A 27,533-nucleotide genomic window follows, 5' to 3' on the forward strand; every position below is an offset into this window, starting at 1 on the left:
TTATTTATGATTAGTACAGGTGGAAGTTTTGAAATATCCAAGTAACCATATTTTTATGAAGAAGCAAATAATCACATATATCACGAATTAATTACTTTTTGATTTCAAAACTATGTCCATAATTCCTAAAAGTGCTTACTTATTTAAATTGCTGATAAAAATCTACAGTCAACATTGAATATCAAAAGCACAAAAGGTGGTCAAATTATTACAAAACAAGTCAGTAATAAGTTGATTGAACTGTCCTGTGGCCACATTGTCAACGCAGGGCACTTGGACACATTCCCTGTCTCTTTCCTTTACCATGTGACAGAAACTGTGAAAATGATTGTGATTCCAATTGTGTTAGACAATAAGGACTGTAATAATATGTCACATCCATTCTGGTTTGTTTGATTTTAAATATTTCTATTTACAGGAGCCAAAAAGTTGGTTGAGCACTTGCACTCCAAAGGTGTTCCGATAGCACTGGCCACAAGTTCCTCCAAGGAGAGTGTCGATTTGAAAATGAAAAATTTTCCAGAATTTCTGGGATTGTTCCAACATCTCACCATGGGATCTACTGACCCTGAAGTTACTAAAGGAAAGCCAGACCCTGCAATCTTCTTAGTCTGTGCGTCTAGGTTCTCAGACAAACCTAAAGCTGAAGATGTAAGTAATTGACTGACCAAAATTTGTACAATACAATAACTCTTTATTGCACACCAACAGAGTAATCAGTACTTTAAATTTTGTTTAATTTGAATTTAAGTTCATTTTGATTTCTGTTGATTAATCAGATCAGACCATGTGGTTTATGTGAATATATCAAGCAATATATCAAAAATAAATGAAACCAAACAAAAAAAAATACTGTAAACAACACGGAATTGCTACTTCCTTTAATCATCTGTACTGATTATTTTAAATTAGTGTAAAACAGTGAAACATATTACTACTTTTTCAGTGTCTTGTGTTTGAAGATGCTGTTAACGGTATGAAAGCAGCAATCAATGCTAACATGCAAGTTGGGTTGTTTCGACCCTCGCATACCAGCTGAAGACCTTAAAGGAGCCACACTGGTTTAAAATCATTGGAAGAATTCAAACCTGAAGCATTTGGTCTTCCTTCATTTGATTAAAAGCTTTAAAGGAAAGGTAAGAATAAATTAAAAATAAGGTTATTTGAGATGTTCTACAAGTATGGTACTTAAGTGTTAGTCCAACAATTCAATTTGAGTAGCATTAGGCTCAGTGTTGCATGTCTATAACTTAAATTATGTACATAATTTTGATTGTGTACTTTAATCTAGTCAATTATTTATAGATAGATTGTTACTATTTATTATATACTATGAGTAGCAGAAAAAAGGCCCACTTAATAAATATTAATTGTTGTTGCATTATGTGTGTTCCTATAGTTTAATACATGTAAACTAACTTACTAAATTTAATAAACTTCAAGACCTATATATATTACAATAAACACTAATAAAACAAATATGTCAAATTAAATAGAATAACAAAATAAACAAACCACAAATAATCAAAAGAAACCAAACAATGTCAAAGAAAATTTTAAATTATTATTTATAATCTATATAATACAATAATAATTTATTTAAAAACAGTTATACAATAAAAAAAACACTAAACATATTTTACTAACACTAATTATATTATTTACAATATGTTTATTAATGTAAGTACGTAATAAAAATATTTAACAGATTTAAGTATTAAATTTGACATATCTATAGTAATTTTATTTAGTCTAGATATGGCCTTATCTAGTTTTTAAATAAAAATACCTCTCCTATTCCATTCTCGTATGTCGCATTAGTGAAGATATGGTGGCAAGCCAAACAGTTCTGGCCGGAAGTCTTCCATAGAAGATAGTACTAAGGTAGCGCCGGCTTCTACTGCAAGCGATCGGTCGAGGCGCGTATCGGGAAAATCACCACCTGCATACCCGCCCGCGCGGCCTGCGAGTACACCGTTCAACGAATCTTCAAATACTAAGCACTGGAAAATTAATTTAAATTAAAAAAAAATAACCAAAATCTAGTAAATTTAACTGTTCCATTTGAAAAAAAAAACTTCAATATTAATTGAAAGGTACACGCAACATGAAGCCGTGGTGGCCTAGTGGTTTGACCTATCGCCTCTCAAGCAGAGGGTCGTGGGTTCAAACCCCGGCTCGCACCTCTGAGTTTTTCGAAATTCATGTGCGGAATTACATTTGAAGTTTACCACGAGCTTTGCGGTGAAGGAAAACATCGTGAGGAAACCTGCACAAACCTGCGAAGCAATTCAATGGTGCGTGTGAAGTTCCCAATCCGCACTGGGCCCGCGTGGGAACTATGGCCCAAGCCCTCTTGTTCTGAGAGGAGGCCTGTGCCCAGCAGTGGGACATATATAGGCTGAGATGATGATGAGACACGCAACATTTACCTCTTCTGCTTTCGGCTTATCTGGGAATTTATTGGCTGCCACCAAAATATATCCGGATGCGGTTTGCCCAACCTTACAAGAGGGTCTGATGAACCCCAAGTTCTGTATGGAAACAGATCAAATAAATCCTGATGTTTCTGAGTTTTGAGCTCATACGACTCTTTGCTACTACTTGTTGCCAATCCTATGGGTATTTTGCTATTATGTAAATGGTGAATAAGCTTTTCAACTCCTGCAATATAATAATATATCAATCAATGCTAGAATTAAACATGTTTTATGATTATTTAGGGGCTGTTTCACCATCCATTGATTAGTGTTAACTGACGGTTAATTGTGATGCCGTCTCCGTCTATTCGAACAAAACAAGTAGACGGCATCACACTTAACCGTCAGTTAACACTAATCAATGGATGGTGAAACAGCCCCTTAATAGAATAGATAATAAACCGGCCAAGTGCGAGTTAGGCTAACTAGCACACTTAATTCTGTACAAATTTAGTTGCCAATAACCTAACCAACAAAAAGTTCTAAAACCCCTATTTTGTTAATCGGCTGAACCGATTTTGATAAAACATGTCTAAGAACCATCGCTAGAAAACCTGCTTTCAAATAAAAAAAAACCGCATTCAAATCGGTCCACCCGTTTAAAGAGCTACGGTGCCGCCACAGACAGACACGTACACACAGAAACACATAGCGGTCAAATTTATAACACCCTTTTTTTGCGTCGGGGGTTAAAAATTGTACATTGTGCCTTAAGGGCGGTAAATAAGGAATTACGAACGAGAGTATTAGAAGCCCGAAGTCGAAGACACGTAGTATACGTTCTAAACTTAATTCTAATTAAAATATCGAAGACGTCTAAATTAGTTTCAATTATTCATTAACTAACAGTTGCCCGAGACTCCGTTCACGTAGAATTCGTTTATTGCTATCCCGCGGGAACTATGCAATTTTCCGGGATTAAAACTATCTATGCCCTTCCCTGGGACTTGTACTATCTGTATACCGAAATTCACCTAAATTGGTTCAGCGGTTAAGAGGTAGGTGTAACATACAGACTTACAAACTTTCGCAATTATAATTAATATTAGTTAGTGAGATTGTTCCTTGATATTTCTTATCATAATTTAAAAACAATAAAAAAACTGTCTGTTTTGTTAAAAACGGGAACGTCTTCCTATAAAATACCTAAAGAGGCAGAGGTAAAGAACATTCCGCAAGAAACGGAACGTTTATAATATTGTTAACTCAAGCCAAGAAATATTCTGTACTTTATTTTTGTTTTAAGTTTTTAATCGCCAGAAAGCACTGCACTAAATTTGATGAAATTTGGAATGGAAAAAAGCTTGAACTTCATAGCAGACACTATGAGTAGAATATTTTTAAACGGGGAATGAGTGGATGAGTCCACGAAACACAGTTATTAAATATGTATAAAATATAAATCGAATTAATATTATGTAGCAGATTACGTATTAATATTGTGTTATTTTGTAAGTACCTCACTATTATTCTACTTACAAATTAAAGAAAACTATGACTTCACTTCTTTTATTCATCATCACCATCATCATTATTACAACTTCACAAAACATGTTAAGATCCCCTTCTTCTGCGACCTTCTAAAGTCCAATGTTATTCTGAATGGTTTATAGAAAGTTCAAATTTAGCATCCAGATAGGTAGATGGGTTTTATCATTTTATTATAATTTTTAAATGAAATTATTTCTATACAAAAAGTATTGATATCCCATCAAAACATAAATGTGAAATGAGAGCCAAGTTCAATAGTGCCTTGATTGTTAACTTTAACAACAAAAGAAGTGAGATCTAAATGGGTGCCAAGTTCAATGGTAAGTCCTGAAATTTATTTATAATTTATCAGTTAGATGTATGGAACCCTAAAAATGAATATTGGACTCACCTGGCAACACTTTACAATTAGGGAAAAGTTCATTAAAGATTTCCCGGGATTCCACTATAAATTCATCAACTGTGAGGGGTAAGTCAAGGCCCTCGATGATCATTTTCGCAAATTCCCTGGTTTGTTGTCCCATGATTTTACATTTTAATTCAAAAGTAAATTTCTTTCCATAACGAGATGCTATATTTTCAAATCCTATTGTGTACAGCTCTTCAGTATCTGTTAATAGAATTATTAATAATGTAATTATTAAATTAAAGTAATTATTAATTATGGAAAATTACATTACATTTCACTTACTCAAAATAAGTCCATCCATGTCAAATAAAACATGGCTCACCGTTTGATACATATTTTATTTTAGCGTAAAACAAAAATTACTTAACCACAAAAGCAGTTTTGTACTATACAATAAATTGAGGCTGTGATGTAATGCATGCGGTACCGGTACCATTTCCAGAACCGGGACTGAGATTTTCGGTACTGGGGCAGAACCGGGAATTCCCGGGATTTCGGTACTTTTCGGTACTGAGTAAATGAATTGTATTTTTTTTTTGTTAATTTGATAAATGCAACACCTGTAAAGTGATAATTGTTGTAATTTAACCCAAAACAATTAACAAAGTGCAAAATTACATCAACAAAAGTCAAAACACAGGTATGGAAAAGATCCTCTATGCCTGTGTATAACGTTCGCTCAAATGTCTCCGCATTGCCGCTGTGCGCACTGTGCGGGCTGTTTTCTTCCCTCTGTGACTCGGCTAAGGTGGTCCTACGGCGGTTCAGGTTGCACTTCTGGGAGAGTTTAACGCCCACCGCCAGGTGTGGTTATTCCCGTTCCACAAGACCGTTCATGCTTTTGCTCTGGCTTTGAATTTCTCACACCTAAGCCAATTTAATCGATTTTAATGCCTCAAAAACTCAGTCGTGTTTATTTTCCGTTATGTGCCTCTTTCTATTTCCCACCACCTTTCAGCTACACTTGGTGTAAGGGCGAATATTCGAGCGTTTTGACCGCTCGGTCAAACGCCATTAGCCTCCCACGTTTATAAGCACAACAGAAGACGAATTGCGTCAATTTTTATCACGCTAAATTTAGCATCGGTATTGTCTTTAATTTTCATAAAAATTTAACCCTACGCATGACCCTTTTTAATAACACCTGCCAAGACACTAACGACAAAAAAAAACGCTGAATATTCGCACTTATCTTCCAAACTAAACTCTGGGGAGTCACATCGAGGCCTTGGTGAAAACCGCTGCGAAAAAGCTTGGCATCCTTTCCAAAGTTAGGCGATACTTTACTGCGGACCAGCTCCTTCGCCCTTCCAGAGCCCGAGTCCGGTATTGCATGGAGTACCTATTGCTGTCGCCTTTAGGACGGCTCTGCCCAGTACCAGTTGGCTGCTTCAGATTCGGTGGACCGACGAGCGATGAAGAAACTCATTAGCGGCGATTTTGTGGTAAATTTTTGCTAACAGAAGAAGTGCTACACAATCTTATTCCATCAGTTCCTTCCATTCACAGGTCGACCAGAAGTAGGCGCAATCTTCACCTTTATGTTGTCAGCATCCCTAAACTTCACACAAAGCGTTTTCGCTCGTCCTTTATTATCCTGCCGGGTAGTTAAGGAATGGAAAACCCTGCCAGCTTCAGTGTTTTCTGATCGCTACAATGCGGCTGTCTTAAAATCTAGGGTGAACGGACATTTATTTGGCAAGCGTGCTCCACCTCAGTCAACATCTTTGCTTACCATCAGTACTGTATATAAAAAAGTTACAAAATAGGACAAAAAGATATGTAACACATCTTAACATATAACGACATTTAACATTACATAGATAAAAACACAAACAAACTCATCACTATCATTATCAATCGTTTAGACATACAGATTACAGGACGCGAGTACGTATACTAAATCCTAACAGCTATATTTTGACTACCTGAGCCTGAGACCGTATTGTCTAACGCGCTGACATTAGCTGTCGCAATCACCATCTCCTTCTACCCTCATCCTACACGAAGTGACAAAAAGAAATTGTAAAAACGATTGTGATACCAAGTGCGTTAAGCAATAAGACCTCTGGTTCACCATTCGTCGTCGTCGTTGTCGTCAGGTCGGGCAGCAGCCGGGCCGAGCATGCCGATTGCATCCTAATAAAACCGAGCGTGTGTGAATCGGTTAAGGTGACAGCATTACCAGGCCCACGCGTAATTTTTGAATTCAAAAAACGTCAATTAATTTAGTTACAAACTCAGTACCGAAGGAACCGAAGAACCGGGATTTTTTTCTCCCAGAACCGGTACCAGTGTGTTTGAAAATTCCCGGGATTTCCCGGTACTTTCGGAACCGGGAATTCCCGGGAGCATGCCCTAGCTGTGATGTAATGTCAGATAAAAGAGACATGATGCCACATATTATTCACATTACCATTACAGATGTATCTTATCTGTGTGATATTGCATAAGCCTTAAGCCTATTCTACACTGTATTTAAAGTTTTAATTGTATTATCAGTCATCTCATAAATAATACAGAAATATAAAATATATCCTATTTGAGATAAAGATTAAGTACTTTGTCATGGAGCAAAAAAAATGCTGATTCACTCCATATGTAGCTTGTCAAGAAAGCTGTCATAATATTTCAGGCCATTAATAAATTATATAACATATTTCAGAAGTGTTGTGTGGTGCAAAAAAACAAATTGCTGTGAGAAAATTATGCTGGACTCTTTGTAACGATTTAGTTCTACTTTCAAAATTAATCATCATAAGGAGGTAAACTAAACACTTCTGGCTTGAAATCTTCTAAGCTGTTCAGTACTAATGTAGCCTCCTTAGTATAGCTCTTATCAAGCCTAGAGTCTGGCACCATTACTACTTGCATCCCTGCCGCTTTAGCTGCTTTCACACCATTCACTGAATCCTCGAACACCAAGCACTGAAAATAAAATTACTGGTAAATGGGACTTACCAAGAATGAGTAATATTATGAATATTTGGTAGCATAACATATTTGTAATAAATAGGCCTTTTCAAACTAACCTTGCTTGGATCAGGCTTGTCTGGGAATCTACCAGCAGCAACAAAAAATATGTCAGGAGAAGGCTTTCCTTGTCTCACTTCTGAGTCTGAACCAAATGTTTTAAAGGGGAACAATGAGAACAATTGCTGATGATGATTGGTCTTCAACTCATAGCTTTCAACACTTGAACTGGTAGCCAGTCCAATGGGGATGTTGTGTTTGTGCAGGTGTTCAATCAACCTTCTTGCACCTAAAAAATATTTAAAAAGACAGTTAAAAACTCCCAAAGTAAGTGAATTCCATTGTCAATTTCAGTTTTCTAGCCAGTAAGATTTTTTTAACTAATATTAACCTTGTAAGACCCAACATCCTAAATTTAGGACATAGTCAACTTTTATTGATTGACATTAATCCCCTGTTTCAGCATCCATTGATTAAATTTATCTGTCGGATAAATGTGACTCCGTCTCTGTTTGTTTTGTTTGAATAGACGGCGACAGCCTCATGTTTATCCATCGAATAAAATTAATAAATGGGTGGTGAAAGAGCCCCGTTTCAAATTCTAATAATTGAATTTTTGACCTTACAAGGTTAAGCTGGAACTGTTTCTATTTTATTAGTAATATTCAATAATCAATAATCACCAGGTAAAACTTCTGTAGTTGGAAATAAATCAGCAAATTCCTTTTTACTGATATCAACAAATTCATCCCGAGATAATGGTAAATCCAAAGCTTTTATGATCCTATCAGCGGTCTCATGCGCTTGTGAACCCATGAGGCTTACTTTCAATTCATATGTATAGTTTTTGCCAAATTTAGACACAATGTTCTGAAACGCAACTGTGTATAATTCCTCAGTATCTGTAATGTAGTGAAATTTAGAATAAATAATTAAGAAATAAAAAAAAGTCTCCTAAATTAAGGTAATATCTATTTTGAAAAATGTCATAGGTTAGTTAGGTTTGGTAGAGTGAAAAACATCAAACAAACAACAATAAATAATAAATATATTAGGAACTTACTTAGTATAAGACCGTCCATATCGAAAAGGACATGTGTTACCGGAGTAAAAGCAGCCATAATACGTTGCGTATTTTTAAAAATATACAATATTGATAAAATATAAATTTGATTTGAATAAACCATAAATTACACCGTGTACACCACACCGGCAATGCAATGGCAAAAAAACAAACGGTGTGTCAACTGTCAAATAAATAAGTAAGTATGTCAGTCATGGTCATGTCAATGTCAGTCAAAACGGATGATATCCTAGGTGCCCCCACATGCAGTCGCTCGTCGCTCGATTGCATTGCAGCGATAAATCTGGTCACGTGACCCCATTTTGAAGGCGATTTTGAATTTCCCGCGACTCAATAAAGTAGCGCCAAGTCGCCGCGTAGAACAGCAGCGACAAGATGGCTTCTTGCAGGATTGATCTTGGCCTTGGAAGTTGATTTCTTAATCTCATTTAGTACCAGTCGTGGCAGTGGTACAAATAAAAGAAATTAGTGAATGAAATAAATAAATGTGTTTTGTCGAAATTTAATAGGTTTTTTTCAAACGATAATTCCGATAAAGCTCAACATTTTCAGCTTTGTCACGTGACCAGATTTGACACTGGAAACGAGCGTCGAGCGAATTCATGTGACCGCGGCCTTATTCTGACAAACCGCGTCAATCAAATCCGTCAACGTTCGGGGTGATACTTTCCCGGCCCGGATAATACAGACATGGAAATACCGACCCTATTTTTCGTGTAGACACCTTTGCACACGCCCATAGAAGCTTCAACTTCAACTTTTTTGGCAACCGGTCTAGCCCATAGAAGCTCATAGTACACAATAAACAGTAGGGCTACTACGAAACTTGAAACTCGAAGTTCGTGTCATGCGGTCCCTCTGACACATGCTATTTAATACGAGAGCGAGAGGGACGGTACGATACGAACTTCGAGTTTCGTAGTAGCCCTCCAGGGGCGGTATTTCCGTGTCGGTATTATCCGGGCCGGGAAAGTGTCACCCATCGATTGCATGCCACGACTTGGTTGGGATGTGTGAACCAGACTTTAAAAAGTGATTCTGTACAGATAGGCCTAAAAGCCAATGAGTATTTTTTATCCAAATTGAACTTTGAAGCATACACGTGCAGCACTAGGTTTCCAAGGTCATGAGTGTGCAGAAAAAATCATACAAATATTTGATTTGGAAATTTGGATGTAACAGCGAAAGGCTTTATGAAGCAATGTTTCTCTGAAATAAAGTTCATCATCATCATCCTAGCCTATATACGTCCCACTGCTGGGCAAAGGCCTCCTCTCGGAACAAGAAGGCTTGGGCCATAGTTCCCACGCGGGTCCAGTGCGGATTGGGAACTTCGCACGCACCATTGAATCGCTTCGCAGGTTTGTGCAGGTTTCCTCACGATATTTTCCTTCACCGCAAAGCTCGTGGTAAATTTCAAATGTAATTCCGCACATGAATTTCGAAAAACTCAGAGGTGCGAACCGGGGTTCGAACCCACGACCCTCTGCTTGAGAGGCGATAGGTCAAACCACTAGGCCACCACGGCTTCCACCACGGAACTAAAGTTACTGTTTCCTAAAGTCCAACTCATGCCAGGTTTAATTAATTATAGTTTATCTGTGTTTACAATCTCAAAGTAGATAGGAACTTTATAATTTAGTTGATCAATCTTTTTAATTTTCTAGGAGCAAGGAAATTATTCTCACTTGCATTAGAATAATGTTCCAATGGCATTAGCTACAAGCTCCAAACAACATAGTGTTGATTTGAAAATGGGAAACCATAAAAATTTATTGGGAATGTTCCACGATCTCACCATGGGCTCATCTGACCCTGAAGTTGCTTAGGGAAAGCCAGGTCCTGCAATCTTCTTAGTCTGTGCTTCTAGGTTCCCAGACAACCCCAAACCTGAAGATGTAAGTAGGAAACTTGCAAAAAGTGGACCAATGTTTTATTTAATCGAAATAATTCCTAAATTACAACCTACTTTTTCAGTGCCTTGTATTTGAAGATGCATTAAATGGGGTGAAAGCTGCGAACATACAAGTAGTAATTGTGCCTGATCCTCGAATACCTGTTGAGCACTTAAAAAACGCCACTTTAATCCTTAAGTCATTAGAATATGATTGATAATAAACTTTATATCTTTAAAAGCTTGTTTCGGTTTGAGTTTGGATGATGTCTCAAGTCAATGCATAGGTACTGTAATATAAAATCCGTTATCTTTATTGTCTTGTAATATGCAAAACGTTTATTTGAGCATTAGTGAGTACCATTGCGTGGTTTGTTTTTTCATCTATCTACCTATGTATGTTCCTTGATAATCAGACAGCACAGCCTAAACCACAGATTGGTAGATATATGTAGGTTTATACCTACACAAATCAGATAGGCAGGGGATCCCATCCATCCATTTTCAATACTGCAACTCCTACATGATATTAGTGATATTAGTTTTCTGCAACACCCTTATAAAAGAAAATAGATGTATGTAGCTCTAGATCCTACTAATATTATAAATGAGAAAGTTTGTGAAGATGTATGGATGTTTGTTACCGAATCACGCAATAACAGCTTAACGGATTTACATGAAACTTGGCATACAGTACAGATAAACAAAGATCTGCATTGACACATTTTTTTTTTATATATAAAATGAGGGGGCAAACGAGCAGACGGGTCACCTGATGGAGAGCGATCACCGTCGCCCATGGACACCCGCAACACGAGGGGAATCACAGGTGCGTTGCCGACCCTTTAAGGAATTGATAGGCTCGTTTTTTAAAGATCCCTAAGTTGTAACGCTCCGGGAATGTTGCCGCTGTAAGCTGATTCCAAATCTTCGTCGTGCGAGGAAAGAAGTTTGAATATACAACATATACTTGATATATACAACATATACTTGATATCACGGTAATGCGGTCCCATGGGATAATATTTTAAGTTTAAACAAGATTGGCAGGCACAATCCAATAACGGTAGATATACGGGATATACCGCACCTCGGCTCTTAAGATGACGTGTTAACTTCGTTTGCAATCAATAGATGGCGTTGTGCGAGCGAACGTTGTCCTTTCAAATTGTTACCGTAACCTTTTTTCAAGCCAAACCAAAAGGCCAAACTAAGAAATTAATGAGGGCTATCGTTTTTTGTCTCACTAGATGGTGTTAGATTATTTTATTGTGCTAATAGGTTTGTTTCGATTTATGTTTGTCTATGGTTTGTTTTTTTTCTGTTCTATGTCAAGGAAACGTTATATATAAAAGTCATGTCAAAGTTGTGCTGATCTTTTATTCGCAAGATTATTTCTAATATTAAAAGGTTATGGGTTTAAAATGAAATAACAATGCGATAATCGGTCGGAAAAATGGCTCAGAAAAAATAGTCGGGGTATTTTGTAATTTTCAGGTAAAATAAATTGATAAAAATTGAAACGGTAAAACAAAAGAATGGCTTCCATGGTAATGCCCCAACTTGACGAAAAGCAAAATTTTTCAAATTGGAAATTTAGAATTAAAATATTATTAGAAGAGAAAGGCATTGCAACAATTTTAAAGGATGATCCTCCAAAAGATAAGGAAAAATTTCTACTTCAAGATGCGAAAGCAAAATCCACGATCGTACAATATGTATCCGACAAATATCTGGATATTATTAAAAAGGCCGAAACTAGCAAAGAAATGATTTCAAAGTTAGAAGAAATATTTGAACGGAAAAGCGTATTTAATAAGTTACACCTCAAGAAGAAACTACTATCATTAAAATGTACGGGTAACTTACAAGATCATTTCTTAAAATTTGACTCGATCCTTAGCGAGATGGAAGCTGCGGGCTGTAAGCTGGACGAAAGTGACAAGGTAGCTCATTTATTACTTACTTTACCAGATTCATATGAAACAGTTATTACTACTCTAGAGACTATGAGCGTAGACAAAGAATTAAGTCAAGACTTTGTAAAAGCCCGACTATTAGATGCCGAACTTAAAAATAGCGGCAAAGAAACAATGCCTGAGGTGACATTCATGGCCTGCTTTAAGTGTGGCAAAAGAGGCCACAAAGCAACCGATTGCTTTAGTAACAACTACAACAATTATAACCAACAAAGAGGTCGTACTGTGCATAGAGGCCAAAACTCATATAGAGGAAGATCATACCGAGGAAGAGCATACAGAGGTACATATAGAGGTCAAAGTCAAAGCCCACACAACTCGAAAGATAAATTATCATTTATAGCAATGGCCGCAATTGAAAATACAGATAATTTCATATTAGATTCAGGTGCAACAAACCATATGGTAAAGAAAGAATGTGAAAAATATATAACTAATATAACAGAACTATCAACACCAATAAAAATACAAATAGCAAATGGACAGGTCCTTACTGCTCGAAGAAAAGGCATCTTAACAGTTGATTACCAATGTTCACGACCATTACAAATTGAAATTGAAGTATTATTAGTAGATGGATTGCGACATAATTTATTATCCATTAACAAGCTAACAGAAAAGGTTTTAACATCACTTTTACGAACAACAATGTTACAATACGGAAAGAAAACATATGTATTAAAGGTAATAAAAGTAATAACTTGTACACACTGAAACTTGACTTAAATATTGAAGAAGCTCATATTGCAAACAGCAACAGCGATATATGGCACAAAAGACTTGGTCATATAAACTACAATGATTTGAAACTTTTAAACTTACCTGTACCAGAGAAGATATGCGATACCTGTATTGAAGGAAAAAGCACAAGGAGAAGCTTCTATTATCAGAAAAGCAACAGTAAACAAATTGGAGATTTAATACATTCCGACATATGTGGACCGATAGAACCAACTAGCATATATGGCTTTAAATACTTTCAAGTACTTATTGATGACTATTCACATTACCTTGTGGTACGTTTACTGAAAACTAAAGATGAAGCTGAAAGCAATATAATAAACTACATAAAGCTTATAAGAACACAATTCGGACTAAAAACAAAAAGATTAAGACTAGATAATGGGGGCGAATTTAATTCAAACAACTTCAAAAATTACTGTACAAATAAGGGAATACAAATAGAATATACAACTCCCTACACGCCCCAGCAAAATGGAACTTCAGAGAGAATGAACCGTACAATATTAAATAAAGTGAGAACAAAACTAATTGAGACTAAATTACCGAAAGAATTATGGAGCGAAGCAGTAATGACATCTGCATATGAGATAAATAGAAGTCCGACTGCAGCATTAAATGGAAAAACACCATTAATGTTATGGCATGGTCATAATAACTTGTCAAAACTGAGAGTTTTCGGCAGCCAAGCATGGGCTGTCACATTACCTAAACCAAGAAAGTTAGAGCCAAGAGCTAAGAAGTTAATAATGGTTGGATACTCTGGCTCGACAGCGAATAAAGTAATTATATCTACAGATGTAAAATTTAATGAAAACGAAATTGTATACAAAAATGAAAAGACAGAAGTAACACAGACTAAGTTCTTACCGTATATAAATAATGATGATGAAGAAGAAGAAGTCGAAATAAATAATGGAAAAACATCAGTAAATGAGAATGAAAATGAAAATATTGGAATCGAGACAAATAATGAAAATATAAACAGACGTAATGATGAAGAAAATAATGGAAGTGAAATTAAGACTACAACAGAAGAAGACATATTTCATTTATGTTCAAATGATATGATTGATAATACAAGATCAGGAAGAAAAATAAATAAACCAAAACATTTGAATGACTATGAAGTTTACATGGCATACTGTTTAATAAGTTCAGAAGATCCTGTAGTTTATGAAGAAGCGATTAAAGACAAGGAATGGGAAGAAGCAATACAAAAAGAAATTAATTCACTAGAAAAATTACAAACCTGGGAAGCAGTAGAAGCTAAAGGCAAAAAGGCAATTGATACGAAATGGGTGTTTAGGACTAAAGAAAACGGACTAAAGAAGGCTAGATTAGTAGCAAAAGGTTTTCAGCAAAAGGAGAGCTATTTCGGAAACAATTATTCACCGGTAGCAAGGATGAATACAATTAGAATGCTGTTAGCACATGCAGTAAGAAACAATTATGGTATATGTCAATTAGATATACCTACAGCTTTTTTGAATGGAGTGTTGGAAAATGAAGTATATATAAAAGTACCAAAAGGAGTAAAGGTTGAGAAAAATAAAATATTGAAGTTAAAAAGAAGCTTATACGGATTGAAAGAAAGTCCAAAATGCTGGAATGAAAGGCTTAATGATTTCTTATTAAACAACGTGGGACTAAAAAGGTCTCAACATGATTTTTGCTTATATTACAACAGCAAAGTATGGTTTTTAGTATTTGTCGATGACATACTGCTGACAGGAGAAGAGGAAGAAATAAAGAAAGTAAAGATGATGTTATTTCAAGAATTTAATGCAAAAGACTTGGGAATGATTAACAAATTTCTTGGAATGGAAATTACTAGAGATGAAAATGGAATGAAAATAAATCAAAGCAAACAAATAGAAAAAATGTTAGAGAAATTTAATATGACTGAATGCAACGGAGTTAAGACACCTATGGAAAAGGATATACAAATAACAGAAACTACTGAAGTAATAGATGTTCCGTACAGAGAAATAATTGGGAGCTTAATGTTTTTAGCAACAGTGTCAAGGCCGGATATCAGTTATGCAGTATCCTACTTAAGTCAATTTTTAGATAAACCGAATATTGAATGCTGGAAACAAGCGAAAAGGATTCTGAGATATATGAAACAAACGAAAGAATATGGACTGAACTACAAGAAAGATAGTGACAGTTACAGTATCGAAGCCTACTCAGATGCCGATTGGGCAAGTCAGAAAATAGACAGGAAAAGTATGAGTGGATGTGTGATAATGTATTGTGGAAATGTCATTGGATGGTTTTCACGGAAACAGAATAGCGTCGCGCTTTCTACAGCCGAAGCAGAATATATAGCACTGGCAACTACGTGCAGTGAGGTAATAAACATCAAAGGACTAGCGAGAGACTTTGGTGAGTGTTTGATACCTATAGTTTATGTAGACAACATGGGAGCTATTGCCATGTCAAATAGCTATGAAAATAGCAAACGTGCAAAGCATATTGATATTAAATATCACTTTGTCAAAGATTTAATTAGAAATAAAACCATTGCTTTATACCATGTCGACTCATATAATAATGCAGCTGATATGTTTACTAAGATATTGTCTGCAGAAAAATTTACTCATAACAGGAATTTGTTGTCTGTACACTAGTTAATATATAATATTTCTTATTACTTTTATAAGAATATGCGTTCCAAATTAAGGAGGAGCTAGTATAATTAATGTGTTAATGATAGACACTATTTCTTTTACAGTTTTATTACTTTAGCGGATGCTATACATTTTATGTTATTTACTTTGCAGCCGTTATAGTGCGATTGTAAATGTTCAGATTTTAAATCATTACATTTATAATCGAGGAGGAGTGTTAGATTATTTTATTGTGCTAATAGGTTTGTTTCGATTTATGTTTGTCTATGGTTTGTCTTTTTTCTGTTCTATGTCAAGGAAACGTTATATATAAAAGTCATGTCAAAGTTGTGCTGATCTTTTATTCGCAAGATTATTTCTAATATTAAAAGATGGCGCACTGTTGCGTGAGGTTTTAAGTATGGCTTTCAAAGTCTGTTATTAAGGGCGTGAAAACAAAGTTTAATTAAAATCATATTTATTAATACACCTTAAAACCGTACCATAAAAATATCGAGCATGCCACAGTGTTGCATAGTCCCGTTTTGTTCGGAAAAAAAGGGAGGACAAAGGTTTCCGAAAGACAAAAACTGTCTCAAAACACAGACATTCATTGCCCCGGAACGCATATTTGCCATAATTAATTTCAGATATTGCAAACATTCACAAAATTATTCTAATTATAAATAAACCCGCGTAGCTCACCCAAAAACTATGAGATTTGACATTTCGGAGACCTCACGCTACACTAGCGCCTCTAGTGGCGAATTCATACGCGATAGCGTTGATTGAGTTGAGATTGCGTTGCCATGGTAACAAGAATCGTGTAAGTAAACGTCTGTCGTTATATATTAAAAAAAAATGCACAGCATAATACGGTACTTATTTGACTATTTTTGTACTTATGTTTTATAAATTAAAACTACACAATGCCTGTTATCGAATAAAGAAACAGTTTTTATTCTACCTTTACAAATAAGAAAGTTATGTGGGTTTGAAATTCAAGATTAGACAGAGAAAGACATACTGGCATGTGACGTCACACGCCAGTACCGCCATACTTGCTGCATAGAGAAAAGCGTTCGAGAAAGAGACAGGTATATAGATTTTTCAAAAATTCACTATAAATCCAATTTTCAACCGATTTCAGTTTTCTCTTCGCTAAACACTGTATGGATATATATATTTTCATAATAATATTAAGATATGGCAAATTCAGGAGTTTTCAAATACCGTATATATACCAATGCAATGGAAAACCGCAACAGTAACACCTGTATTCAAAAAGGAAATAAGCTGGATCCCTCAAACTATAGACCTATCAGCCTTACTAGTGTAATTTTCAAAGTAATGGAAAAGGTGATAGTTAAACATATTAGAAACTTCTTCACCCAGCACAGAGTAATAGGTGACCACCAACATGGTTTTTGTCCACGCCGCTCAACAGTGTCCAACTTGCTTTCGTGTCTTTCGTCTTGGACAAGAAGCTTTAATGAGAGAGAACCAGTTGATGTCATTTACCTCGATTACGAGAAGGCCTTTGATAAGGTTCCTACTACAAGACTACTACAAAAAACTGGAATTCGTTGGAATACGAGGAAAACTTCTCAACTGGATCGAGGCATTTCTGCGGCACAGAACGTTTCGTGTAAGAATTGGCGAGACACTGTCGGAGGAGCGAGCGATACTCAGTGGCGTGCCGCAAGGCTCCGTACTTGGACCTGTGCTGTACATAATCTACACATTCGACTTGCCTTGTCCTTTGCACTGCAGCATCAGCACATTTGCTGACGACACAAAGATATTCGCAAATCCACTACTTGAGTTCGACCAACTTCAAGATGATTTAAACACAATAGCTGACTGGTCAAAGAAATGGCTCATTAACCTAAATAGTGAGAAGTGCACTGTATTACAGATAGGGAACCTAAATCCGCATTTAACATATAATTTAGAAGAAACCGAACTTAAGCAAGTCAAAGTGCAAACAGATTTGGGAGTCAAGGTAACGGAGGACCTTAAATGGGAAGCGCACATAACAGGGATCACTAAAAAATCTAAATCCCTAATCTACCTCATTAGGAAAGCCTTCGGAGTTTTGACACCAAAAATGATACTCAGCATATACAAATTATATGTTAGACCAAATTTGGAGTACGCTTTTCAAGTCTGGAGTCCCTATTTTATCAAAGACATTGAACTGCTCGAGAATGTTCAACGCAGTTTCACCAAAATACCGAGACAATTAAGGAACAAGTCATATGAGGAAAGACTGCAGATGCTAAAGCTTACAACTTTAAAGGAACGCAGACAGCGTGGCGATTTAATAGAGACCTACAAAATCCTTACCGGGTATTACGACCTGCAGGAGTTCCATGACTTGTTTAATCTTAGTAACAACACACGTCTGCGCGGCCACCAATTTAAGCTATCTACTGAACGATCGCACAACAATCCTCGTAAACATTTCTTGTGTAACAGAGTGGTCAAGACATGGAACAAACTACCAGAACATGTAGTCTCAGCACTGAATGTGAACCAATTTAAGAACCGCCTCGACCAACACATTAATAATACAAAGAATACTTAACCAAGGAACAGCTAGATACAGGCACCTATCAGTTGCTTGCAACTGCCTGCCTGATAATTTATATAATAATAATAATAATATATAACAGTCGAGTTAAGACAGCATTAAGCCATTTCTAATGCAGGCGAAGCCGCGGGTTAAGGCTAGTACCTACATATTCGCACGCTTAAACTGACAAAATCACAAAGTTTTAGGGTTTAGCACAAAGTTTATTTCAGAAATTCTAATATTTCGAATTGTGTCAGTTTCATTCTAAGCGTGCATATACCTTCTCGCGACGCCCCTGGAAGAGTGACGCGACCAACTCGTAAACTATAGTATCCAATCCACATAGGTTAATAAGGACTAAGACAAGGACTTTTAAAAATTCCTCAGGAGGGAGTGAACCTAATTTTTACTCTTTCACTGGGGTAAAGCCACAGGTATATTTTATTTATTCGACTGGTCTGGTCTCCTGATGGTGAGATATCACCACCGCTATAAACATCTGCAATACCACCAGATGCGTTGCCAACCTAGAGGCCTAAGATGGGATACCTACCTTAAGTACCAGTTATTTCACCGGCTGTCTGACTCTCCACGCCGAAACACAACAGTGCAAGCACTGCTGCTTCACGGCAGGATTAGCGAGCAAGATGGTGGTAGCAATCCGGGCGGACCTTGCACAAGGTCCTACCACCTGCACTGAATAGTTAGCCTATACATGAAATGTTAAAAGCACAATAATCATTCTTGTTTAGGTAAAAACAAAATAAGATAATTTCAAGTACAAAGAATCAATTTCCACCACCAGACCACTGATGAAAGCCATCTTTAGAAATATTCATTTGTAAGTCATAAAATGTAAACATACATTTATAAATATCTCAAAGTATTCTTATTAATAATAAATATGCTCATAAAGAAATATCAGTATCTTTCTTTTCTGTATGATAATGCATCAATGTTTTTTATATTTAATTATCAAAAGGAGGCAAACCAAATACTTCTGGTTTGAAATCCTCTAAACTATCTAACACAAGTGTCGCCTCTTTAGTAAGGCTCCTATCAAGTCTGGCATCTGGTACCATTACCACTTGCATCCCTGCAGTCTTAGCAGCTTTCACACCATTTACAGCATCCTCAAACACCAAACACTGAAAATAAAGTATGAGAGCTTCTAAAATGAAGTGGTGTACTTAGGATAAAAGGTAATTCTTAGGATACAGGCTGTTCAAAGACTTTAGTTCAGTGTCACTCTTCTTGTTTGTCCACTGTTATAGCTAGAGCCCGTTATCGGAGGTGCAAATTGGTAGTTTGACAGTCTACCAAATTAGGATTATTTAGGGATGGGTAAAAAATATTTTTTTGAAATACTTAATGTCGATAATTTTTCTGTACCATAATGACAGTCAGACTTTAATTAAACATGGTTATTTTGTAAAGCAGGACTAATTAGGTACAAAATAAATATATTATATTACCATTTTTCAATTTATATAAATAATAATAACTTTGATTAAAAAAAACAGTATAACAGTAGAAAACTTAAAACTAACATAAAACTAGAGGTGGCGGATGCAAGCGCCCCCAACGGCTCAACATAGGGCTGTCGCATCGCTCGGGCAATGCCTCCAGGATGGTGTTGGGGCTGGCGCAGAGGCGGGCGCGCAACCCAATGTATCTTAGTTCTATCTATTCATTTTTAGAAGTATGTCTCGTAACTAATATAATTAATAACTAATTTTTTTATTAAAAATTATTATTTCTTTAAGTATTAAAAATTAATATTACGAGACATATTTCTTAAAATGAATAGAGCCAAGATATATTGGGTTTAATAATTTAATTAAATTATTTTTATTCATAATAATAAAAAAAATGTTAATACATATTCATTTTGTAATTAGTCCTGTCACAAAACACAGATAAGTAGTTCAGAAATCAATCTCCATACAAGTGCGCTCGAGCAACTCACACAGACACTGCTCACGGACACGATATCTCGGACCGGTTGGGACCAGTGCGAGCGCGAGTGCCATCCGCTTGAGACACGCGTCTGTGAACTTTTTTGTGCAATAATGGAGCAACAAAAAATAAGTTATTATAACTGTTCAGTTGACGGTTGTTTAAATTAAATAATCGTGAATTTCACCAATAACGAAATCGTCGCAAGATATTTTCTGTGACAAATTATTATTTATAATATATATATATTATGACATTAAAATTAAAATATTTTAGTTATTAATTTATATTTCCATTCTTCCCGTTTCATTCTCAATAATAAATCAAACAACTAGATACAAATGCCACTACCACGATAGTTTTTTGGTGCACAAGCAAAGTCTAAGAACTTAAAGTCACTAAACTCGACCGTCTAGTCTAGACAGCAACGATGAGGTGCGGTGCGGGGGAGAGCGGCGTGGCCCCGCGGGCGCCCCGTGCACTCCGTCCGACGTTCAGTGCGCGATGGTACTGGCTGCGAAGAGTGTCGCAATTTTTCGTGAATATAATTTAATAGTTGTTCCGAGTGGCCAATTTATTATAAATGCGTTGTACAAGGTTGTACATGTGAAGTATACGGCTGTATGTCAACGTCGTACAGCCGTTAATGATGGACTATTGAGATTCCTTAAATTACGTAAAATAAAATCCCCCGGTCTGTCCGTTAAGTGTACGTAATTACTACCTATTAAAAAAAAGTTCATGAGGAACTTTTAGACAACAAAGGGGATGCTACACGGTTGCCATGCCAACAAGCCTCCGACGGCGAGGCGCGGTGCGGGGCGGGGCGCGGCGCAGACTGTGAGCGGTTGCTTGCTAGGCGGCATCTGTGGCGGCATTATCAAAAAGAAACAGAACGCCACCGCCGCGCGGCAATTAGTTTTTTAATTCCCGACAATCGCGAGTCGGTATAAGTGTGAACTAAGGCATCGATATTAAGTAATAATATATCTACTTAAGTACAAACTAAACAAAATTACGACTTCACCGTATTACTTCTTTTATTCATCATCATCATCATCATTATTACTTCACAAAAAAAATATATTTAGAACCCCTTCTTCTGTGACCTTCTAGAGTCCAATGTTATCCCGAATGGACTGTAGGCAGTAATGAATGCAGGTACATAATTATACCCACATTAATTTATACATACCTTATTATAGGAACGTACTTGCATATTACTTTTTTGTGACATCCCTGATACATTTCCAGTGTCTAGCCGATTGTCGGCATTTCGCGCTCAGACAAAGAACATTAAGCACTGTACATTTTCTTACACTGTGGTATAAGTTGACAACCTTAGAGCGACCGCCGAGCGTAGGTATGAAAAGTAAAGTACACACAGGAGATTGATTTCTGAACTATCTGTGTTTTGTGGTCCTGTTTTACAAAATAAACACGTTGAATTAAAGCCTTAGACTCATTATGGTAAAGAAAAATTAAAAATAAATAAATAAATATAAATATCATGGGACACTTGACACCAATTGACCTAGTCCCAAACTAAGCAAAGCTTGTACTATGGATACTAGGCAACAGATAAACATTTTTATATACATAAATTAATTTAACATCCAAGACCCGAGAACAAACATTGTATTATTCATACAAATATCTGCCCCGGCCAGGAATCAAACCCAGGACCTCAAGCTTCGGTATTATCGACATTCAGTCAGTATTTTAAAATATTTTTTACCCATCCCTAAGAATGTCAAGCTACCAGATTGCACTTCCGATAACGGGGTCTAGTTATAGCACAGTGAAAGGGTGATAGATAAAGGTGTTAAATTTCATTCTTCAAAACTGGATTTTTGTAACAAATAACCAGTTTCCTTGTGACTAACACTACATTACACACATAGATATTGTAAGTATACCTAATGGAACACAATACCTGAGCTGGGGCTGGCTTATCAGGGAATTTGGTTGCAGCCACAAGGAAGGTATCAGGAGCAGGCTTCCCTTTCTTTACTTCAGGGTCTGAGCCAAATGTCTTATAGGGGAACAGTGAGAACAGTTCCAAGTGATTTTTGCTTGTCTTCATCTCATAGCCTTCTTTGGATGAACTTGTGGCAAGTCCAAAAGGAATGTTGTGTTTGTGTAAATGCTCAATTAAACGTTGCACTCCTGAAGAAAAAATATTTTAAATTCTTTATTGAGGATTCCTTGTAAAAAGAAAGTTCTTCCCTTAATTTGACAAAATTAAAAAAGTTCATGATTCAAACCTCATTGTTAACTTATAGTCCAAAAAACTCTACTTACATTTAAAAAAAATACAAACAGACAGTCTCGAATCATGTTCATTGTGGCATACAAGGCCAAATTAAGGCTAAGTTCAGATGAACGCGCGGTGTTGGCTCGGCGCGCCAATTGAGATTGTAACAAATGCAGTTTTGGGGCAAAAAAAAAATTTTGCTTTATCTAAGCTATGGGTGCCAAGTGTTGGAGAAAGGCGCTGACTCAGCATAAAGCTGCAGAGACCGCAGCGCTGATATTCTGCCAGAACTAACTGAGGCAGACCTGTAGAACACGTATATGAAGACAAAACAGAGTATATAGAGTGGATGACATAAATGCATAAATTGTGCAAAAACAATAAAGATAAAAGGAAAGGATATGATATGCGCACTATATGAACAATATGAGTATAAAGAGTGGAGACAGTCATCATGGGCAATTAAAATAAATAAGTAAGGAAGTTAAAATTGTAATCAGTATGAGTGTGGTTATTTCCTTTTTTTTTATTCAACTGAATGACAAACGAGCGAGTGGGTCTCCTGATGGTAAGAGATCACCACCGCCCATAAACATCTGTAACACCAGGGGTATTGCAGATGTGTTGCCAACCTAGAGGCCTAAGATGGGATACTCCGTGGAAAGTAGGAAAATAGTATAAAAAGGGGTACCATCATGTAAACAGCAACATTGATTTACAATCCCGCGCGCCGAGTCAACACCGTGCGTTCATCTGCACTTAGCCTAAGGGTTAATAAATAAAAATAACTCTACCTGGTAAAAGCTGATTATCAGGGAGCAGAACAGCAAATTGCTTGTTACTTTCTTCAATTAATTCATCACGAGACATTGGTAGGTCAAGTCTACTTATGATAAAATCAGCTGCCTCATGCATTTGCAATCCCATGAGTTTAACTTTGGTTTCCCAGTCGTAATTTTTACCAAATTTAGACACAATATTTTGGAAGGCAGTTGTGTACAACCTTGAGGTGTCTACGATATGAAAAGAGTAAAATAATTATCAAAATAGTATTGAGAAGTTTCACACACAATATGTCGCAAGTTACTTACCAAGTAAAAGACCATCCATGTCAAAAAGAACGTGAGTAACTGGAGAAAACGCAATCATGGTTACAGTTTTTATTTTCAAGAGTTGTTTTTAAGTCCAAGTTTATATTTTTTATAAATTGTATAGCTTTGTACATCAGAAGAGGACAATAAATGTTTGCCAATGTTTAGTTTAAGTAGTATATTTTGCCGTTATCCGTTAAAAAATATATCTAAAAAACGCAATATGAGAAATATTGATGTAACGATGACATGAATATTCTTTCATAAACGTAGTTTCTAAACAATTATTATTTTTCACAACTGATTATTTTGTTATTTTTGGTCCTGCCGGCTAAGACGTAGTTCCAAAGAGTCAGTGGGTTGAAACTCCATACAAAAAATCTAATGTATGGAGCTAGTGTCTTTTTTGTACCAACCTCTCCAAAATAACTTATTTGTTGCCATATTTATAGAAATGATCTGTGTTTAGAAGATTTCTCTTAAATTATAATATTTGCAATTCTTCACATTTTAAGCTGTGAAAAAAAAAAATAAGCGGAAAAAAATATTACTAAGATAAATAATACAATATAAAAATAATTCTGACTGGATATCCTTTTATTTAAGTAAATAAAAAAATTTTAGTTTATTTTCAATTTATATGGCAACCCCAACCTTCATCTGCTGCGTGGGAACGGACGCCTTCGCGAGATTTTTGTGTTTGTATTTTTCGTGTATTTTGGTGTTTTGTTTTGTTAATAGCGTTGAGTTTGAGATTATTTCTCCTCGCGCATTAANATATATATAGATACACTATGTATGATAAGAACGTGACCGGTAAAACTTCGAAAAAGGAAAGAATTATGATGCGAAATTCTATAATTATATAGTTAATGATTTACACTTTCATGCTTTATTTTAATAAGGTGTCCAGTCTCCCGAATTGTCTATAATCGCTTGGCATCTTTGAGGCATACTCTCAACTAAATTTTCAGCGCAACTGCGAGGTAAAGACTTCCATGTGGAGTTCAGTCCTCGAGATAGATCAGCAAGCTAACAGTATTTTTTCCTCGTAATTTCAGCTTCATCCACGCCCATACATTTCTATTGGCTTAGCATTGGGTGATTTTGAGGGCCAATCAAAACATCGATGCCATTTTCAGCTTCACGCAGTACAAACCCGACTTCGGTGTTTAGGGTCATTATCTTCTTGCAGGATCCATAAAGCATTATGCCTTGAGAACATCTTCTTAGCGGAAGGTAACAATGCCTTTTCATAAATTTTCGTCATTTTTAGGGCATCCAGTGAACCAGTGAACAAGTGCAAAAGGCCAAAACCCTGTTTTGAGAAGCATCCCCAAACATGCACCTTTACTGGGTGCTTGACGGTCCGCACGAGCAATCTGTTATCAGCCGTAGACCAAGCCCTGGTTGAGTAATTAGCTGCCCAAAATGAAGCTTCATCTGAAAATATTATATTATTCCAATCCCGGTTTTTGTTTTCACTCGCCCATGACAGTCTCTTTCCCGTGTGTTTTTCAGTAAGGAGCGGCTTCTTCATAGTACTTCGAAATTTGAATCCATTTTCCATCAAACGTCTTCGTATTGTATCTATAGATATAGATAAACCATATTTCTTTAACTTTTCTTGCCCGAAACGCAAAGATAAAAGTGGATTTTTCATAAATATTTGTAAAATCCGCTTATTCTCTGCAGAAGAGGTTGATTTTGTTTTCCCGCGTTCTGGTAAGTCGTCGACGTTTTTTTGTTTCCGATTATCTTTTCACCCACTTGTTCACAAACGCCTTCAACTTATTCATGTACTTAGCGGCCCGATCGCGAGACATTTTGGGTCCTTTCGGATGTAAACAGAGGAACACTGTTTCGTACCGTGTAGCATACGCGGCACTCATTTTGGAAAATATGCTTTTGGCGGGAAACTGACAGATTTTTTATTTTATTTTTTTACAAAGCATTGTACGTTAAAGACCATGCTATTCAGCCAGTACTTTTTTTTAATGGGTGCTATTTAAAAAATAAAAATTATACCGGTCACGATCTTGTCATACACACTGTATATATAAACTACTTATGCCAACAAAATGATACAATATATATTTTTTTTTTAAACCGGCCAAGAGCGTGTCGGACACGTCCAAAATAGGGTTCCGTAGCCATTACGAAAAAAATAAGTAATATTTTTCTAAGGATTTCGTATTTTATACGGAATCTTCCAAGATTAGGTATATTTTATACCTTAGGCTGCTATTTACTCATAAACTACTAATAATTCTCAAGCAAACTTAGCCGTTATAGTTTTCCTTGGAAGTTTGATATACTGACTACCATCAGGTTTAGATTTTAGAGGGGGGGGGTTCGATTTTAATGAAAATTTGCACTTTAAAGTTGAATATTTCGCAAACAAATCACTGAATCGAAAAATCGTCTTAGCAAACCCCAAATGGTTTTAAAAGACCTATCCAACGATACCCCACACTATAGGGTTGGATGAGAAAAAAAAGTCATCCCACTTTACGTCTATGGGAGGGACCCTAAAGAAAATTGTTTTTGAATTTTGAATTGTACTATTTTGTCGGCATAGTTTACCTATATATCCGTGCAAAATTACAGCTTTCTAGCATTGATAGTCCCTGAGCAAAGCCGCGGACGGACAGACAGACAGACAGACATGGCGAAACTATAAGGGTTCCGTTTTTGCCATTTTGGCTCCGGAACCCTAAAAACATCCCAAGCTAGGTATATACGAGTATAATAATCAGTGATCGGGGATTTGAAAGCCATACTGCGGGATGTCAAGTAGAAATTATATTTATTATAATATTTACGTAATTCATCTCCTCTTATCGGCAGAACGGTATCTACAATCGATTATAGAAATAGTAGTCGTGTTCAAGTTACGTAAACGTCTTTTGTAAAGTAGAATCGATGACAACATAACAAGCAACTATGTGCAACACTGTAATCTGATCTATTTTATACTGATGGTAACTAAGTAGCAGTAATAAATAAAATAAATAAATATCATGGGACACTTGACACCAATTGACCTAGTCCCAAACTAAGCAAAGCTTGTACTATGGATACCAGGCAACGGATAAACATACTTATATAGATAAATACATACTTAAATACATATTAAACACCCAAGACCCGAGAACAAACATTCGAATTATTCATACAAATATCTGCCCCGGCCGGGAATCGAACCCGGGACCTCAAGCTTCGTAGTCAGGTTCTCTAACCACTTGGTCGTCCGGTCGTCGGTAGCAGTGGCGTTGAGTCAACATTTTCGTTATGTATCAAGAGCCTACGACTGCCAGACCTTCGTTATAGTATAAAGGCTGTTTTTTATGTACTAACACGGATAAGAACGATCCCAGACTATGAGATTCGGATATTGGGGACTTTGTTGAACATCACGTACAAGCCTCAAAAAATTTCACCTCGAATTTGTTCTATAAAACTAAATTTTTACCACCCGACGCAAAAAGAGGGGTTTATAAGTTTGACCTCTGTGTGTCTGTCTGTGGCACCGTAGCTCTTAAACTGGTAGACCGATTTGAATGCGGTTTTTTTTATTTGAAAGCAGGTTTTTTAGCGATGTTTCTTAGACATGTTTTATCAAAATCGGTTCAGCCGTTTTCAGATATTGAACTTTAATAAATAAATAATAAATATCACGGGACAATTCACACCAATTGACCTAGTCCCAAAGTAAGCTTAGCAAAGCTTGTGTTATGGGTACTAAGCAACGGATAAATATAATTATATAGATATAGATACATACTTAAATACATATTAAACACCCAAGACCCGAGAACAAACATTCGTATTTTTCATACAAATATCTGCCCCGACACGGGAATCGAACCCGGGACCTCAAGCTTCGAAGTCAGGTTCTCTAACCACTAGGCCATCTGGTCGTCTAAAACTAACTAAGTAACTTTAAAGTGACAATTGGTTAGCTTAGGTTATTATATGT

At 36.3% G+C, this 27,533-nt stretch overlaps 2 protein-coding genes, 1 long non-coding RNA gene and 2 pseudogenes across 4 annotated transcripts in view; 2 read left to right on the forward strand and 3 right to left on the reverse strand.

Annotated features, from left to right (window-relative positions):
- Nucleotides 1-27,533, forward strand: part of LOC141438787 (glycine receptor subunit alpha-2-like) — a gene marked incomplete in the record, with an annotated part of 101,697 nt that overhangs the window by 53,713 nt on the left and 20,451 nt on the right.
- The window catches only part of LOC141438788 (uncharacterized), a 146,109-nt gene that overhangs the window by 17,712 nt on the left and 100,864 nt on the right, over nt 1-27,533 (reverse strand). The window lies entirely within an intron of this gene.
- LOC141438569 (pseudouridine-5'-phosphatase-like) lies at nt 403-1,120 on the forward strand (annotated as a pseudogene).
- Nucleotides 1,651-4,754, reverse strand: LOC141438838 (pseudouridine-5'-phosphatase-like; annotated as a pseudogene).
- Nucleotides 4,699-23,922, reverse strand: LOC141438837 (pseudouridine-5'-phosphatase-like). Of its 2 annotated transcripts, XM_074102858.1 has the most exons (5): nt 23,552-23,922; nt 23,255-23,473; nt 8,037-8,255; nt 7,413-7,642; nt 6,727-7,308 (listed from the first exon to the last, which is right to left on the reverse strand). In XM_074102858.1, the coding sequence occupies exons 1-5, from the start codon at nt 23,607-23,609 to the stop codon at nt 7,129-7,131; spliced, it is 906 nt and encodes a 301-aa protein (XP_073958959.1). In that variant the 5' UTR covers nt 23,610-23,922; the 3' UTR covers nt 6,727-7,128. The 2 variants fall into 2 exon arrangements, with proteins under 2 accessions (XP_073958958.1, XP_073958959.1); XM_074102857.1 differs by lacking the exons at nt 23,255-23,473; nt 23,552-23,922 and adding an exon at nt 8,417-10,113 and having other exon boundaries at nt 4,699-7,308.

The sequence above is a fragment of the Choristoneura fumiferana genome, chromosome 19, assembly GCF_025370935.1.
Source record: "Choristoneura fumiferana chromosome 19, NRCan_CFum_1, whole genome shotgun sequence".
Classification (NCBI taxonomy): Eukaryota; Metazoa; Arthropoda; class Insecta; order Lepidoptera; family Tortricidae; genus Choristoneura; species Choristoneura fumiferana.